Here is a 20405-nt window from a genome sequence, read left to right as displayed (position 1 = left end):
TTTCAGCTTCCTAAGTACCAAAACGGTAAAACACATGTAAAACACCTATTATGGAAAAAAGAACATCAAAAAAGTGTATTTTGAATTTTTTTTCTTTATCTTGTTAGATACGAAAACTCTAAACAACATTTAAAGCACATTATTTCAGAAAAGAAAACATTACCAAAAAACGTGGCTTTTGACTATTTTTTTTGCTTATAACGTACGAAAATGCTAAAATGCACGTAAAACACCCTTTATGGAGAAAAAAAAAAATCATCAAAAATGTGTTTTTAGTGTTTTTTTTTTTTTTTTAGGTAATAAAACGCCAAAATGCATGCAAAGCATGCATTATGGGTAATTAAATGACATTACCAGAAACGTGTCGTCTCCGTGTTTTTCAGAATATTAGGCAGCAAACCGCTAAGAATCATGAACACCATATATTGGAAAACTAAACAACAATATCAGAATCTTGTCTTTTGAGTGTTATTGGACTTCTTACGTACCAAAACTCTAAGATACATGAAAACATCCTTACTGAAGGAATAAAAGGACATTACCAAAAACGTGTATTTTGAATGTTTTTTTAGTTTATTAGGTAGCAAAGCGCCATGGAAATGTGGTAACATGGCAATTAGCCAATCTGGGGATCTTATGAATGTTTTTAAAGTTCTTTGGTGCTGAAATACTAAAAGATATGAATAATACTCAGTATTGGAAAAAAATAAATAAATAAATAAATAATATGTCTATTATAAATGTGATTCACCGTGTTACGTATCGAAACGCCAAAATGCATACAATGAACACCTAATGGAGAGAAACATGACAATATTTCCAAAAACTTGTTGATATATATATATATATATATATATATATATATATATATATATATATATATATATATATATATATATATATATATATATATATATATATATATATATATATATATATATATATATATATATATATATATTTTTTTTTTTTTTTTTTTTTTTTTCACTTTGTTAGGTACAAAAACGCCAAAACACATGCAAAGTAGCCAATATAGGGAAACGAAACGACATAGTCACCAATTAGTATCATTTATTTATTTTTTTACATTATTTTATTTTATTTATTCATTTTTATTTATTTATTTATTTACTTTTATTAATTTATTTATTTTTGTTAAATATCAGAACGCTAAAACACGAAAATAGTCCTCTATATTGAGAAACAAAACAACATCAAGAAAAACATTAATTACGAATATTATTCACCATGTTAGTTACGAAATCTTCAAAATGCATACAAAGAATCCTTTAATAAGAAACACATCCACATTACCAAACACCAGCATTATGACTGTTTTTTAACTTGTTAGATACCAAAGCGCCAAAGCGCTTGCAAAGCATATTATATTGGAAAAGAAGACAACATTGTAAAAAACGTGGTTTCTGAAGTTTCTTCAGCTTTTACGTAGCAAAATGCTAAAAGGCATGAAGAATACCCCTCATGGAGAAACAGAATAGCTTCACAAATAAACTGTTTATTGAGTGTTTTTGAGCTTCTTATGTACCAAAACGTATTACTAAAAGCGTGTATTATGAGTCTCATTGACTATTTTAGGTACAAAAACGCCAAAATGTATACAAAAAACATTTTCTGGAGAAACAGATAATTTCCAATAATGTATATTTTAAGTGTTTTATAGTTTGTTATGTCCAAGAACGCAAAAACTCATGTAAAGTAACCAACATAATAAAACGAAACGATACATTTAAAGCACCCTATATGGGGCGATGAAACGACATTACTAGAAGTGTGTCATTTGCCTGTTTTGAGCATATTGGGCATCAAAACGCTAAAAAGCATGGAAAACACCTGATATGGTAAAACTACCATCATTATGATAATCGTATCTTTTGAGTGCTTTTGAGCTTCTTATATACTCTAAAATGCATGAAAACTCCCTTTCCGGAGGGACAGAACAATATTGCCAAAAATGAGTGTTTTAAATATTTTTCAATTCAATATATACCAAAACGCCTCAACATTTGTAAATTAAGCTGTTATGAGGAAACTAAACGGTATTTCCACAAGCATGTTTTATGAGGGTTCTTTATAAGGTTCTTAGGTGCTGAGACGCTAAAACAAATAAGTATTACTCTATATTGAAAAGCAAATCATTATTATTAAAAGCGTGTATTATGAGTCTCATTGACTATTTTTGGTACAAAAACGCCAAAATGTATACAAAAAACATTTTCTGGAGAAACAGATAATTTCCAATAATGTATGTTTTAAGTGTTTTATAGTTTGTTAGGTCCAAGAAGGCAAAAACTCATGTTAAGTAACCAACATAATAAAACGAAACGATATAATCATAAACGGGCGTTATGAGTGTTTTTGTTTTTCTTAGGTATCAGGTAAACACGTAAATAATATTGAGAAAAAGTACAAGATTACCAAAAACGTGTATTATGAGACTTATTCACCATTTTAAATATCGAAACGCCAAAAGGCATATAAAGATACTTATATGAAAAAACACAACTATATTACCAAAATCTATATCATAAATGTTTTTGAACTTCTTAGGTATCAAAATGCCAAACTCCATGCAAAGCACACCATACTGGAAAAGAAAACAACATTACCCAAAAACTTTTCTTGTGAGTGTTTTTCAATACGCTAAAACAGATGGAAAGTACTCTTAATGGAGAAAGAGAAGAACTTCATCAAAAAAGAGTATTTTGAGCTTGTTACTTACCAGAATATTAAAATGCATTTAAAGAAACCTATATAAAGAAATAGAATAGCATTACCTCCCCCACCAAAAAAAAAAAAATTGAACTTATTAGGTACCAAAAACATGTGTTTTGACAGTTTTTCAGTCTATTAGGAACCATATTGGTTAAACACATGCAAGTCAACTAATAAGGTAAAACTAAATAATATTACCGCAAACGTCTCTTATGAATGTTTTTAATGTTCATAGGTGGTGAAACGCTAAAACAAATTAATATTACTCTATACTGAGAAACAGAACATCACTACCTAAAACGACTGTCATGAGTCTGTTTCACCATGTTGGGTAACAAAACGCTAAAATTCATAAAAAGAAAGCAGAACATTTCCTAAAGCGTGTGTTTTAAGCGTTTTACTGTTTGATTGGTAACAAAAAGCCAAGACACATGAAAAGTAGCCAGCACAGGAAAACGAAAACATAATCATAAACGTGAATTATGAGTGTTTTTAATGTTCTAAGCTATCAGAACGCTAAAACACGTAAATAGTACTCTATATTGAGGAAGAGAACATAACCAAAAACGTGTATTATGAGCCTTATACACCATGTTAGGTACCAAAACGCCAAAATGCTTACCAAGAAAATCCATATGAAAAACCACAACCACAATATCAAACACCTGTATTATATATATATATATATATATATATATATATATATATATATATATATATATATATATATATATATATATATATATATATATATATATATATACATATATATATACATATATATATATACATATTTCTTTTCTTTTTTTCCCCTATTTTTGAGGTACCAAAATGGCAAAGTGCATAGAAAGCACACTATATTAGGAAGAAAAAAAATACTAAAAAAAAATTGGCTTTTGAGTGTTTGTATCTTCTTACGTTCCAAAACGGTAAAAAGCATGCAAAAAACAATTTATGGAGAAACAACAATTTCATTAAAAAGTTGATTTTGAGTGATTTTGAGCATGTTATTAACCAAAACGCCAAGATGAATACAGAGAAACCTATATGAAGAAACAGAACAACATTAACAAAAATTTTTTTTTTTTAACCTGTTGGATAGCAAAAGACCAAACTGCATTACTAGCACACTATATTGGAAAAGAAAACAGCATTAACAAAAATGTTTCTTTTCAGAGTTTTTCAGCTTCTTACGTACCAAAACGCTAAAATGCATGCAAAACACCCTTAAAGAAGAAAGTTTTTTTTTTTAGTTTGTTAGTTAGCAAAACGCCTAAATGCATGCAAAGCACCTTATATAGGATAATGAAACGACATTACCAAAAACGGGTGATTTGCGTTTTTTTTTTTTTTCAGGATATCAGTCACCAAAGCACACACACACAAAAAAAATGAATAAATAAATAAATAGAGATATAAAAAAAATATATTGGAAAACAAAACAATATTATTAAAATTATGTCTTTTCAGTGTTTTTAAGCTTGTTACGTACCAAAACTCTGAAATGCATTCAAATTAATCTTTCTGGAGGAGCATAACAACATTATCAAAAACGTGTTTTGAGTATTTCTGAGTTCATTATATACTAAAATTCCTATACAAATGCAATGATGGAAAACGAAAAGATATTACCACAAACCTGTCTTATAAGTGATTTTAAGGTTCTTAGATGCTAAAACGTTGAAACAAATTAATAGATATTACACAATATTAAGAAATAGAACATAGTCATCAAAAACGTTTATTATGAGTGTGATTCACCATTTATGGTACCAGAATGATAAGAATGGATACAAACAAACCTTTCTAGAGAAAAAGAACAACATTTCCAAAAACCTGTGTTTTAATCCAAATCTTGATGTTGTTTTTATGTGCGCAGTGACTTAACCTGCTCTCGCGCCCACGCTATCGAATCTTCAGAGTTTTATAATGTCTGGCTACGACTACAGAGTCACTCTCAAACTAAATTTATCTGTGCTGTATTCCTCTCACCTATCTCCTCTGACAATAAGAAAATTCTTTGCCTGCTTTATTTTCAAAGTGGAGCACATTATTTCTTCCCTTTTACAGAGATCACCATTATTTGAGACTTCAGTGTTAACTCCAGCTTTGGCTTTCCTTTCACTTCACTGACCATCCTGGTGAAGTAGCCTTCAATTATGCTCCATGACCTAGTGTAATTGGTGCAACATCCTACCTGTATTCCTCGCCGTCCTCGAGATACGCCAGGTATTCTTGACATTTTCATTACCTCTAATCCTTCTGCTTATGCTGTTACCATCTCTTCTCAATTGGGGTCCTCCGATCACAATCTCATATCTGTATCTTGTCCTGTCGCTTCAATCCTTCTTTTGGATCACCCTAAGCGGAGGTGCCTCTGGCGTTTTGCCTCTGTTAGTTGGAAGGACCTGAGGAGGTATTTTGCTGATTTTTCTTGGAAGGACTACTGCATCCGTGTCAGAGACCCGTATCTGTGTGCCGAGTGCATAACAGAGGAGATAGTGTCTGGCATAGAGGCAGGCATACATTCCTCACTCTTTTTCTCGACCTAAACCCTCCAAACCTTTGTTTAACACAGCCTGTTCTCATGCTGTATATAATTGAGAGGTGGCCCACAAAAAAGTACTTAAGCCTTCCAACACCAAAATCTCATGAACTTTATATGTCTGCCCGGAAACATGCCAAGTCTATTCTCTAAGTAGCCAAAACTTCCTTCATTAAAAGAAAGTGTCAAAATCTTTCAAGATCTAACTCCCCTCGTGACTTCTGGCATCTATCCAAAAACATCTCCAATAACTTTGCTTCTTTTTTTTTATCTCCTTTATTTCAAACAGATGGCACCATTGCTATCACATCTATTTCTAAAACTGAACTCTTCGCTCAAACCTTTGCTATCCTGCCTCTCCTCCACCATCTGACTACTTCTTTCAACCTATTAAAATTCTTCGTAATGAAGTTTTCCATGCCCTCGTTGGCCTAAAACCTCGGAAGGCTTATGAACATGATGGGGTCCCTCTTCTTCTACGAAACCGTGTCTCTGTGCTGGCACCTTGCCTAGTGAAACTCTTTCAACTCTGCCTCTCAATATCTACCTTTCCTTCTTGCTGGAAGTTTACCTACATTCAGCCTTTTCCTAAAAATGGTGGGCATTCTAATCCCTCAAACTACTGTCCTATTGCTTTAATTTCCTACCTATCTAAAGTTTTTTAATCTACCTTCAACAGGAAGATTATTAAACATATATCACTTGACAAACTTCTATCTAATCGCCAGTTTGGGTTCCGTCAAGGCCGCTCTACTGGTGATCTGGCTTTCCTTATTGAATCTCGGTCATCCTCTTTGAGAGATTTTGGTAAAACTTTTGCTGTTGCCTTATACATATTATTTTCTTTTTTAATAGAGTCTGGCCTAAAACTTTGATTTCCAAACTACCCACCTACAGCTTCTATTCTTCTCTCTGTATCTTCATCACAAGTTTCCTTTCTGACCGTTCTATTGCTCCTGTGGTAGACGGTCACTGTTCTTCTAAATCTATTAATAGAGGTGTTCCTAAGTGTACTGTCCTGTCACCCACTGTCATCCCATTACTCATTAACGATCTTCTAAACCAAACATATTATCCTATCCAATCCAACGCTGATGATACCACCCAGCATATTGTTTGCATTAATTGTTTAATGCCTTAAAACTCAATTCCTCCACCAATCAACTCAACACAACCTTCCAGACAACTATCTTCTCTTGTATAAAGACAATCAATTGTTCATCTCTTCTACACTGAATATCTGTTTTTTTATATTTTTTTTATATAACCTAAACTAGAAACTTCAAAACTCATCTCCAGCTAAAAACGCTTCTTTGAAGTTAGGTTCTCTGAGACTTCTACGACAATTTTTCTCATCCCCCCAGCTGCTAAGCCTATACAAGGTCCTTATCTGTCCATGCATGGAATATGCTTCACATGTTTGGGGGATTCCACTCATACAGCTATTTTAGACAGAGTGGAATCAAAAGATTTTCGTATCATCAACTCTCATCTAACTGACTGGCATCAGCTTCTTTCTCACCGACGCAATGTTAAATCTTTAGCTACCCTCTACCGCTATTTTCATGCTAACTGCTCTTCTGATCTTGCTAACTACATGCCTCCCCTCCGCCTGCGGCCTCTCTGCACAAGACTTTCTTCTTTCTCTCACTCCTATTCTGTCCACCTCTCTAATGCAAGAGTTAACCAGTATTCTCAATCATTAATTCCTTTCTCTGGTAAAGTTTGGAACTCTATGCCTGATTATGTGTTTCCACCTTCCTATAAATTGAATTCCTTCAAGAGACTTATCATTTAAGACACTTATGCATTTTTGACTGCCGCTTCGGAACCTGTTCAGGGACCATTGTCTCAGTGGGTTATTTTTTTTTTTTTTTTTTGTATTTATTTTTTTGTTGGTGGGGGATTTTTGTTGCCCTTGGCCTGTGTCCCTACATAAAAACGTGTTTTTAAGTTTCTTAGCTACCAAAACGCACAAAAAAAAAAAAACGTACAAAGTAGCCTATATGAAGAAACGAAAAGACATCCATCACAAACTTGTAATATGAGTGTTTTTGATGTCCTAAGGTATCAGAAAGCTAAAACACGTTAATAGTACATTATGCTGAGAAACAGACAAACATTACCAAAAACGTTTACTATGAGTCTTATTCACCATTTTAAGTACCAAAACGCTAAAATGCATATAAAGAGACCTATGTGAAAGAACAAAACTACATTATCAAAGTGCATGCAAAGCACACTATATTGGAAATTAAAACAACTTTACCAAAAACGAGGTTTTTGAGGTATCAAAACGCTAAAACGCAAGCACAACACCCTTTATGGAGAAACGGAAACACTTTATAAAAAAAATGTATTTTTGAGTGTTTTTGAGCTTTTTACGTACCCAAACACCCTTTCTGAAGAAACAAAACGACATTACCTAAAACATGTGTTTTGAGTTATTTTTATTTTATTTTATTAGGTAACAACACGTCAAAATAAATGCAAAGTAGACAGTATAAGGAAACTAAACGTTATTACCACAAATGTCTCCGATGTGTGTTTTTAAGGTTCTTAGTTGCTGAAACACTAAAACACATGAATATTACTCTGTATTTTAGAAACAATATCTTTATCAAAAATGTGTATTATGAGTGTGATTCACCATGTTAAATACCAAAATGCCAAAATGCATACAAGTAACCCTTTTTGAAGAAACAGAGAAATATTTCCAAAAACGTGTGCTTTAAGTATTTTTTCAGTTCTCAGGTACCAAAATGCGGAAACACATGCAAAGTAGCCAATGTATGGAAATTAAATTATATAATCACAAAAGTGTGTTATCAGTGTTTTTGATGTTCTTATTTATCAGAACGCTAAAACACGTGAATAGTACTCTATATTGGGAGAGAGATTAATATTACCAAAAAAACGTGTATTATGAGTCTTATTCACCATGTTAGATACCAAAACGCCAAAAATGCATAAAAAAGAAATCTATATGAAGAACCTGAACTACTTTACCAAAAATATGTATTATAAATGTTTTTGAATTTGCTAGGTACTAAAACGTCAAAATGCATGCAAAGCACACTATATTTGAAAATAAAATAACATTACCGAAAAACGTGGGTTTTGATGGTTTTTAACTGTTTACGTGCCGAAACGCTAAAACGCATTCAAAACATAAGACTCATTTATGGAGAAATCGAACAACTTCATTTTAAATGTATTTTTAGTGATTTTTGAGCTTTTTAGGTAACAAAACCCCAAAATGCAAGCAAAACACTCTATATACAATAATGAGATGACAGGTCCAGAAACGTGTTATTTGCGTGTTTTTGAGCATATCAGCCACGAAAACACTAAAAAGCATGGAAAACACCCGATATAAGAAAATTAAAGAATATTACCAAAATCGTGTATTTTGACGGTTATTAAGCTTGTAACATACCAAAACTCTAAAATGGAAGCAAAAATACACTTCCTGGTGAAAAAGAACATTACAAAAAACGGATGTTTTGAGTCTGTTTGAGTTTATCAAAACGCCAAAACACATGGAAATATGCTAATATGTGGATACAATGATAGTATTACAGACGTATTTGACAAGTGTTTTTAAGGTTCACTGGTGCTGAAACGCTAAAACATGTTAATATTACTTTATGTTTAGTAACAGAATGTAATTAACAAAAATGTGCATTCTATGAGTCTTATTTACCGTGTTAGGCACCAAAACGACAAAAAAGAAATCTATATGAAGAAACAGAACTACAATACCAATAACCTGTATTATGAATGTTAGGTACCAAAACGCCAAAGTGCATACAAAGCACACGAAATTAGAAAAGAAAACATCACCAAAAAAGTGTCTTTTTAGTGTTTTCAAACTAGTTACGTACCAAAACACTACAACGCACGCAAAAAAAAATAAATGAATAAATAAATAAATAACAATACCAAATTTGCTCTGCCCCAATCTGAAATTTTAGAAAGATCAGAAGTCAGGCGTTCTGTGGTTTCCCTGCATTAAATGTTTACTTCTGAAGTCTATGAAAAGACGTGGAAAAGTGCAGGGTGTTATCATCAGCGTAGAAGTGAATAGGACAAGAAGTTTGGTCTAGAAGGTCATTGATGAATAATAAGAAGAGAGTGGGTGACAGGAAAGTATCCTGAAGAACACCACTGTTAATAGATTTAGAAGAACAGCTTTGTGCCAGACTCTATCAAAAGCTTTTGATATATCCAAGGCAACAGCAAAAGTTTCTTCCTGTTGAGGATAGATTCAAAATCTTTAGATAGGCACGACGGTAGTCTAAGGGATTAGAACGGTCACCCTTTTTAGGAACAGGTTGAATGTAGGCAAACTTCCAGCAAGAAGGAAAGGTAGATGTTGATAGACCAAGCTGAAAGAGTTTGAATAAGCAAGGTGCAAGCACGGAGGCACAGTTTCGGAGAACAATAGGAGGGACCCCATCAGGTCCATAAGCCTTCAGAGCATTTAGGCCAGCATGGAAAGCATCATTGCGAAGAATTTCAATAGGTAGCATGAAGTAGTCAGAGGGTGGAGGAGAGGGAGGAACAAGCCTTGAATCGTCCAAGGTAAAGTTTTTAGTAAAGGTTTAGGCGAAGAGTTCAGCTTTAGAGATAGATGTGATAGCATCTGGTTGAAATAAAGGAGGGAAAGAAGAAGAAGCAAAGTTATTGGAGATATTTTTGGCTAGGTGCCAGAAGTCACAGGGGGGGGTTAGATTTAAAAAAAAGATTTTGACACTTTCTGTTAATGAAGAAAGTTTTGGCTAGTTGGAGAAGAGACTTTGCATGGTTCGGGGAAGAAACATAAAGTGCATGAGATTCTGGTGATGGAAGGCTTAAGTACCTTTAGTGGGCCACCTCTCTATCATATATAGCATACATATAACACGAGAACAAGCTGTGTTAAACCAAGGTTTGCAAGGTTTAGGTCGAGAAAAAGAGGGAAGAATGTACGCCTCTATGCCAGACACTATCATCTCTGTTATGCGCTCGGCACACAAAGACGGGTTTCTGACACGGAAGCAGTAGTCACTCCAAGAAAAATCAGCTAAATAGTCAGGTCCCCCTAACTATCAGAGGCAAAACGACAGAGGCATCTTCGCTTAGGTGGATCCTGAGAAGGGATTGGAGCGAGAGGACAAGATACAGATATGAGATTGTGATCGGAGGAGTCCAATGGAGAAGAAAGGGTGACAGCATAATCAGGATTAGAGGTCAGGAAAAGGTCAAGAATGTTAGGCGTATCTCCAAGACGTTCAGGAATACGAGTAGGGTGTTGCACCAATTGTTCTAGGTCGTGGAGGATAGCAAAGTTGAAGGCCAGTTCACCAGGATGGTCAGTGAAGGGAGAGGAAAGCCCAGGCTGGTGGTGAACATTGAAGTCTCCAAGAATGGAGATCGCTGCAAAAGGGAAGTGAGTCAGAATGTGCTCACTTTGGAAGTTTAGTCAAAGAATTTCTTATTGTCAGAGGAGTTAGGTGAGAGGTATACAGCACAGATAAATTTAGTTTGAGAGTGACTCTGTAAGCGTAGCCAGATAGTGGAAAACTCGGAAGATTCAAGAGCGTGGGTACGAGAGCCGTTGCGCACATACACGCAACATCCAGCTTTGGATTGAAAATGATGATAGGGAAAGTAGGAGGGAACAGAAAAGGGGCTACTGTCAGTTGCCTCAGACACCTGAGTTCAGTGAGGAAAAGAAGATGAGGTTTAAAAGAGAAAAGATTGAAAATTAGATTAGTATGAAACCTAACTACATTACCAAAAACCTGTATTATGAATGTCTTGAACTTGTTAGGTACCAAACCGCCAAAATTCATGCAAAGCACACTATATTGGAAAAGAATACATTATCAAAAACGTGGCTTTTGAGTGTTTTCAGCTACTTATATACCAAAACGATTAAACTCATGCAAAACACCCTTTATAGAGATTAACCTCATCAAAATAGTGTATTTTGAGAGTTTTTGAGCTTGTTAGGTATCAAATCTCCAAAATGGTTGCAAAGCATCGTTTAAGGGTAATGAAACGACATTATGAGAAACATGTCATTTGCTTGTTTATTTTATTTTATTCGTTTAGCAAATTAGGCACCAAAATGCTAAAATGTATGGAAAAAATTCTATTTAGAAAACTAAACAACTTTAACAAATTGTGTCTTTTGAGCTTTTTTTAGCTTCTTACATAAGAAATCTTTAAAAATACATACAAAACACCTTGTCTGGAGGAACAGAACAGCATTACTAAAAACATGTGTTTTAGGTTTTTTTTTTTTAGTTTATTAGGTACCAAAACACATGCAAATTATCTCAAACGTGTCATATGAGTGTTTTTTAAGGCTCTTAGATGTTGAAACGCTAAAGCATATGAATATTAATCAAAATTGAGGAAGAGAACATCATTACTAAAAACTTGTATTTTGAATGTTATTCATCATGTTAGGTCCTAAATCGCCAAAATGCATACAAAAACCATTTCTGAAAAAAAATAAATAAAATATTTCCAAAATGTGTGTTTTAAGTGTTTTTCAGTTTGTTAAGTACCAAAACACCAAAACACTTGCAAAATATCAATATGGGAAAAATGAATTATATAATCACAAACATGTGTTACGTGTGTTTTTGATGTTCTAATGTATCAGAAAGCTAAAACACGTGAATAGTACTCTATATTAAGAAACAGAACAGTATTTTTCACCATGTTAGGTACCAAAACGTCAAAATGCATACAAACAAAAAAATAATAAAACAGAACTACATTACCAAAAATCTGTATGATAAATGTTTTTTTTTATTGTTAGATACCAAAACGCCAAAGTGCGTGAAAAGTACAATATATTGGAAAAGAAAACAACTTTACCAAAAACGTTTCTTTTAAGTGTTTTCGGATTCTTACAAACCAAAACTCTAAAACGCATGCTAAACACCCTTTTTGGAGAAACAGAACAACTTTATCAAAAAGTATATTTTGAGTGTTTTGAGCTAGTTAGTTATTAAAGCCCCAAATGCATGCAAAGCATCCTATATATATATATATATATATATATATATATATATATATATATATATATATATATATATATATATATATATATATATATATATATATATATATATATATATATATATATATATATATATATATATATATATATATATATATATATATATATCATCAAAGCATCATATATATATATATATATATATATATATATATATATATATATATATATATATATATATATATATATATATATATATATATATATATAACGTAACAACATTACCAGAAACGTGTTATTTGCCTGTTTCTAAACATATTAGGCACCTAAACGCTAAAAAGCATGGAAAACACCCTAAAATGGACAATTAAACAATGTTATCACAATTGTGTCTTTCCAGTGTTTATGAGCTTTTTAGGTACCAAAACTCTAATATGCATCCAAAACACCCATTCTCGAGGAACAGAAAAACATTACCAAAAAGGTGTGCTTTTGAGTTTATTAGGTACGCCAAAACACATGCAAATTAGCCAATATTGGGAAACTAAATGATATTGTCAAAGACGTGTCTTATGAGTGTTTTTGAGGTTCTTAGGTGTTAAAACACTACAACATATGAATAATACTCAAAGTTGAGTAACAGAATATCATTAACAAAAATGTGTATTATGAAAGTGATACACCATATTAGGTACAAAATCTTAAATTTTTGGAGAAACAAAAAACGTTTGTTTTATTTTTTTTTTCAAGTTTATAAGTACTAAAAGGCCAAAAAACATGCAAAGTAGCCAATATAGGGATACCAAAAGATATAATCACAACCGTGTATTATGACTGTTTTCGATTTTGTTAGATATCAGAACGCTAAAACACGTGAATAATACTCTATACTGACAAACAAAACAACTTTATGAAAAAAAAAAAAGCGTGTATTATGAGTCTTATTATTGTACGTTAGGTACAAAAACGATGGAATGCATAAAAAGAAACTTACTTTTTTGGAAATGTTCTGTTTCTCCAGAAAAGTTCTTTGTATACATTTTTGGCGTTTTTGTACTTAATATGGTGAATGAGCCTCATAACACACACTTTTAGTAATAAAGTTTTCTTTCTCAATATAGATTAATATTTATTTGTGTTAGCGTCTCATCACCTAAAAACCGTAAAAAACTCTCATAAGACACGTGTGTGGAAATATCGCTTAGTTTCCCCATAATGGCCGATTTGTAAATGTCTAGGCGTTTTGGTATATAATGAACTGAAAAAAAAAAAAAAACACTTACAACACACATTATTGGTAATGTTGTTATGTTCCTCCGGACAGAGAGTTTTGCATGCATTTTAGAGTTTTGGTACGTAAGAAGCTCAAAAAAAAAAAAAAACACTCAAAAAACATTTTATTTGTGAGATTGTTCTGTTTCTCCTTAAGGGATATTTTTTTCATGAATTTTAGCGTTTTGATACGCAAAACCTGAAAAAAACATGTTTTTGGCAGTTGTTTTATTTTCTAATGAGATATCTTAAGATATCTTAAGATAAATAAAAAAACAGTCATAATGCAGGTTTTTGGTAATATAGATGTGTTTCTTAATATAGGTATATAGGTATATATGCATACAGGTAAGCATTTTGAAGTTTTCGCACCTATCATAGTGAATTATTTCGTTTCGTTTCCCTATACTGGAACCTTTGCATAGGTTTTGGCATTTTGATATCTAACAAAAACACTTAAAACACACGTTTTTTTTTAATATTATATGCTGATTTTTTTTTTTTTTTTTTTTTTTTTTTTTTCTCCAGAAAGGGTTCTTTCTCTGCATTTTGGCGTTTTGGTACGTAACATGGTGAATCACACTCATAATACACATTTTTGTAATGATGCTTTTTTTGTTCCCCCAATATAGAGGAATATTCATAAGTTTTAGCGTTTCAGCACCGGAGAATCTTAAAAAACACTCATAAGATACGTTTGTGGTAATATCGTTTAGTTTCCTCATAAGTGCTACATTGCATATGTTTAGGCGTTTTTGCACCTAATGAACTTAAAAACACTAAGTACACACGTTTTTGATAAAGTTATGTTCCTCCGGAACATAACTTTTCTAATACCTTAGAACATAAAAAAAAAAGAAAAAAAAAACATATACACGTTTGTGATTATATCGTTTCATTATATATGCTAATTTGCATGTATTTGGCAATTTCGTACCTAACAAGCTGAAAAACAATTAAAACTCATGCTTTTGGATTTTTTTTTTTTTTGTACCTAACAAACTGAATATACATAAAGCACACATTTTTTTTTAAATGTTGTTCTGTTTCCCTAATTACAAGGCGAAAATCCATAGAAAGTACCCTATATGGGAAAGTAAGACATTAAGAGAAGCGAATTATGCGCATTTTTTTTTTTTTTTTTTACTTCTTAGGTACAATAAGGCGAAAAGGCGTTAATAGCACTCTATATGGAGAAACGAAACACCATTGACAAAAGCCTATTTTTTTTTTGTGTGTGTGTTTTTGAACTATTTAAGTATCAAAACGCTAAAACTCAAATAACCCTTTATGGAGAAACAAAAGACATTCAGGTAAGAGACATTTCAGATATGAGAGTTTTGAGCTTCTTAGGTACCAAAACGCGAAATCGCATCAGTAACACCCTATATCGAGAAAAAGAACATAACCAAAAACTTGAATTTCAAGTGTTTTTCTTTTTTAGGTACCAAAAAACGCAAAAATGCTTGCAAAGTCAATTATACGAGTATTAAGAAATGAAATGACATTACTAGAAACATATTTTGAATATTTTTGTGCATGTTAAGCTCCAAAACTCTAAGAAAAAAACAAAAAGTATGGAAAGCACCCATTATGGGAATAGAAAAGAACTTTACCAAAAAACTTATCTTTTTCGGCTTCTTATGTACCAAAACGCTAAAACGCATGCAAAACACCCTGCAAGAAGAAACAGAAAAATATTACCAAAATAAAAAAAATTGAGTGTTTTGAGCTTGTTACGTACAAAAACGCCAAAATACATGGAAATTACACTATATGAGGAAACGAAAGAATATTATGAGAAACGTTTATTATGAGTGTTTTTTTACCTTCTTATGTAACAAAACGTGATAAAACATGAATAGCACTCTAAATGGAGAAACTGAACATTACTAAAACTTTTATTTTAGTGTATTTCACATAATTTAGGTACCAAAACGCCAAAATGCATGTAAAGCACTCTATATGGCGAAAAGAAACAACATTTCCAGAAAAGTGCTTTTCGAGTGTTCATGAGCGTGTTAGGAAGCAAAACGCTAAAAAAAAAAAAAAAAAATGGAAAACACTTTATATGGAAAAAGAAAACAAGATTACTAAAATCATGTCTTTTGAGTGTTTTGAACTATTTATGTACCAAAACGATAAAACGCAGAGAAAACATCCCTTATGGGAAAACACAATAACGTTACCAAAAAAAAAAAAAGTATTTTGAGTGTTTTTCCTCATGATACTTACAAAAAACGCGAAAAATGTGTAGAAAGTATCCTATATGGGGAAACGAAAGGACATTATGAGAACCGTTTATTATTAGTGTTTTTTTTTAAGATACCAAAACTCGAGAGCACATGACACTCTATATGGAGAAACAGAACATTAACAAAAACGTGTATTTTAAATGTATATCAAATCTTTAAGTATCAAACAACCAAAATGCATACAAAGCACATTAACTGGAGAAAGGAAACGAGATTTCAAAAAAATATATCTTTGACGAGTGTGCTAAGCGCCATATCGCTAAAAAGCATGGAAAGGAACCTCTATGGGATAAGAAAACAACATTACAAATAACGACTTTTATCAGTCTTTTGAGGTACTTACGTACCAGAACGCTAAAACGGATGTAAAACAACCTTTTATGGCGAGACAGAATAACATTACTAAAAATCAATACCTTGTGTGTTTTTTTAGCTTGTTACGTAGAAAAAGCCATAATGCATGCAAAAATACTCTACATGGGGAAACGAAAAGACATTACGAGAAACGTGTATTATGAATTTTTGGGCTTTTTAGGTAACAAAATGCTAAAACGCATGAGTAGGACTATATACGGAGAAAAAAGAACAACGCTACAAAAAAGAGTATTTTGAGGGCATTTCACATTGTTAGGTATCAAAACGCCAAAATGTATGTAAAGCACTTTATATAAGAAAAGAATAAGAAATTTCCACTAACGTGTCTTTTGACTGTTTATGAGCGTGCTAGGCACCAAAATGATAAAAACATGGAAAACACCCTATATGGGAAAGCAAAATATCATTACCAAAACGATTCTTTTCATTTTTTTTTAGCTACTTTCATAGGAAACGCATGAAAACACCTCTTATGTGCAATAATAGAATAAATTTACGAAAATCGTGTATTTTGAGTGTTTTTCAGCTTGTTACGTAGAGAAATACCAAAAAGCATGCAAACTACTGCATATAAGGCAATGAAAAGACATAATCAGAATTATGTATTATTATTATTATTATTATTATTATTATTATTATTATTATTATTATTATTATTATTATTATTATCATCATCATCATAGGTAAGAAAACGCGAAAACTGTTAATAGCACTCTATATGGAGAAAAGGAAAAAACATTACGAAAAACATGTATTTTTATTGTTTTTTACATTGTTAGGTATCAAAACGCAGAAATGTATGCAGAAATGTATGTAGAAATGCATCCCCTTATATGGGGAAAAGAAAAGACATTACAAGAAACGTATCTGTTGAGTGTTTTCCTGGATATTAGGCACCAAAACGCTAAACAGCATGGAAAGCACCATATATGGAATCAGAAAACAACCTAACTAAAAACAAGTATTTTGTGTGTTTTTAACTACTTACGTACACAAACACCAAAATATAAAGGAAAGGACATTACGAGAACCGTGTATTTTGAGTGTTTTGAGCTTCTTAGGCACCAAAAACGCTAAAATGCATGAATAGCACTCTATAAGGAGAAAGAGAACATTAACAAATACGTCTATTTTGAGCGTGTTTCTCATTCTTAGGTACGAAAACGCCAAAATGCACGCAAAACGCACTATATGGGGAAAGGCAACGAGATTTGGAAAAAAAAAAAACATGTCTTTTGAGTATTTATGAGCGTGCTACGAACCATAACGCTAAAAAGTATGGAAAGCAAATTATATGGGAAAACAAACCAACATTACCAAAAAAGTCAGTAGTTTTTGAGCCAAAACGCTAAGACGTTTGTAAAGCACCCTTTATAAGGAAAAACAAACTATTACAAAAATATTAGTAATCTGAGTTTTTGAGCTTGTTACGTAGAAAAAAGCCAAAATGCGTCCAAAGTATCCTGTATAAGGAAACGAAATGACATTACGAGAAACATGTATTATAATTTTTTTCTTAGATACCTAAACACTAAAATGCATGAAAAGCACTCTATATTTTAGGTATCAAAGCGCTAAAACGGATGAATAGCATTCCATATGTAGAAACAAAACAATATTACCAAAAACGTGCATTTTTAGGTGTTTTTAACATTGATAGGTACCAAAATGCGAAAATGCATAAATAGCACCTTATATGGGGAAAGGAAACAAGATTTCCAGAAACGTGTCTTTTGAGTGGTTATGAGCGTGCTAGGCACTAAAACGCTAAAAAGCATAGAAAACACCTTATAAGGGAAAGGAAAACAACATTACCGAAAACGTGTCTTTTGAGTGTTTTTGAGGTGCATACCGAGCTAATACTCATGCAAAACACCCTTTATGGGGGAAACACAATAACTTTACTAAAAAAGTGTATTTTGAGGGTTTTTTTTAGCTTATTACGTAAAAAAAGCCAAAATGTATGTAAAATACACTAAACGGAATAACGAAAAGACATTACAAGAAACTTTTATTACGAGAGTTTTAAGCTTCTTAGGTACCAAAATGTTAAAACGCACGATTAGCACTCTATTTTGGAGAAAAAGGACATTTCCAAAAACGTGTTTTTTTTTTCAAAGTTTTTCACATTGATAGATACAAAAACGCAAAAAGCATTAAATGCCCCCTATATGGAGAAACCAAGAGACATTACCAGAAACGTGTCTTTTCAGTGTTTTTTTTTTTTTTTTTTTTAGCGTTAGGTACCAAAAAACGCTAAAAATAATGGAAAACACAAATACAAAACATTAAGTGTGTCTTCGGACAATTTTTTTTAACTTCTTACATACCAAAACGCTGAAAGGCATGGCTAAGGAGAATTACATTACCAAAAAAACAAGTATTTTTAGCTTTTTAAGGTTGTTACGTTGAAAAATTTAGAATTACAGGGAAAGTACCCTATATGGGGAAACGAAAAGACATTATGAGAAACATGTATTATGAGAGTTTTTGAGTTTCTTAGGTACCAAAACTCGAAAACGCATGAATAGCACTCTGGTGAAAAGAACAATATTACAAAATATGAATATACCAAGTGTATTTCACATTTTTAGATGCCATAACGCTAAAATGCATGCAAATCACAATATATGAGGAAAAGAAACGACATTTCCAGAAACGTGTCAGAGACGTCTCAACAGCATTACCAAAAACGGGTATTTTTAAGTGTTTTGAGCTTGTTACGTACATAAATGCCAAAATATATGGAAGTACACTATATGGTGAAAGGAAAGGACCTTACAAAAACCGTGTCGTATGAATGTTTTTGAGCTTTTTAGGTAGCATAACTCGAAAACGCATGAATAGCATTCTATATGGAGAAATATAACATTACCAAAAACACGTATTTTGACTGTAATTCATATTTTTATGTACCAAAACGCCAAAATGCACGCAAAACACTCTTTATGAGAAAAAGAAACGAGTTTTATAAAACCTGCCTTTTGCGTATTTATGAACGTGCTAGTCATTATAACACTAAAAAAAAAAAAAAAAAAAAGCAAGGGAAGAACCTAATATTGGAAAAAAAAAAAAAACATTACGAAACGCGTTTCTTTTCATTGTTTATGATCTACTTACAAGTCAAAACGTTAAAGCCCATGTAAAAAAAAATCTCTATGAATGAAAATAACATTACAGAAAACAAGTATTTCGAGTGTTTGTTTTTTTACTTTTTACTTAGAAAAATGCTCTAAGTAAAAATCCAAAATATTTTTGCATTTTTACTTAGAATTTTTTTGCTTTTTGCATTTGCTCAAAATGCAAAAAAAAAATATTTTACTGAAAAAACACAATAACATTAACAAAAACAAGTTATTTGAGTATTTTTAACCTTGTTATGGACAAAAAACGCAAAAATGCATGGAAAGTACCTTACATAGGGAAACAAAAGGACACTATGAGAAACGTTTGTTATGAGTGTTTTTGATCTTCTTGGTATTAAAACTTGAAACAGCATGAATAGCACTCAATATGGAGAAAGAGAACAAAATTACGAAAAATATGTGTTTTCAGTGTATTTCACATTATTAGGTAACAAACCGCCAGCATATACGGAAAGCACACTATATGGGGAAAGGAAACGACTTTAAAAAGAAAAAAATGTCTTTTAAATATTTATGAGTACGTGGTACTCACCATAACCCTAAAAAGCATGGAAACACCTTATATGAGAAAACAAAAAAACTTTACCGAAAAGTTTTCTTTTTAGTGTTTTTTTTTTTTTTAGCTGCTTACATAGCAAAAAGTTGAAACGCATGCAAAACACCCTTTAAGGAGAAACAGAAAAACATTACCAAAAACAAGGAGGAGGCAGTAGGCACCTGCCGAAACGATAATTACTCCCAGTGAGGTCTAAAGCACAGTTCAGGGGGTGCTGTGAACTTATCATTAAACCCAGCAGTGATCTCACTGAACGTTTCCCTTTGTGTCATAAGAACATAAGAACATAAGAAATAAGGGAAGCTGCAAGAAGCGACCAGGCTTACACGTGGCAGTCCCTGTATGAAACACTCCTACCTATTTCCATCTGTTATCCCCATCCATAAACTTGTCTAATCTTCTCTTAAAGCTCTCTAGTGTCCTGGCACTAACTACATGATTACTGAGTCCGTTCCACTCATCTACCACTCTATTTGAGAACCAATTTTTTCCTATCTCCTTC

The 20405-nt window shown here is 32.3% G+C and overlaps 1 protein-coding gene across 1 annotated transcript in view; it reads right to left on the bottom strand.

Annotated features, from left to right (window-relative positions):
- Nucleotides 1-3819: 3819 nt before the first annotated feature.
- The window catches only part of LOC135103417 (piggyBac transposable element-derived protein 3-like), a 29230-nt gene continuing 12644 nt past the window's right edge, over nucleotides 3820-20405 (bottom strand). The window contains exon 3 of the mRNA XM_064009658.1: nucleotides 3820-3824. Coding sequence (XP_063865728.1) covers nucleotides 3820-3824 — 5 coding nt within the window. The remainder of the gene's footprint in view (nucleotides 3825-20405) is intronic.

Source organism: Scylla paramamosain, chromosome 1 (assembly GCF_035594125.1).
Source record: "Scylla paramamosain isolate STU-SP2022 chromosome 1, ASM3559412v1, whole genome shotgun sequence".
Taxonomy (NCBI): domain Eukaryota; kingdom Metazoa; phylum Arthropoda; class Malacostraca; order Decapoda; family Portunidae; genus Scylla; species Scylla paramamosain.
The sequence above is the reverse complement of the archived record's forward strand: the minus strand, read 5'-3'. Positions and strand labels throughout refer to the sequence as shown.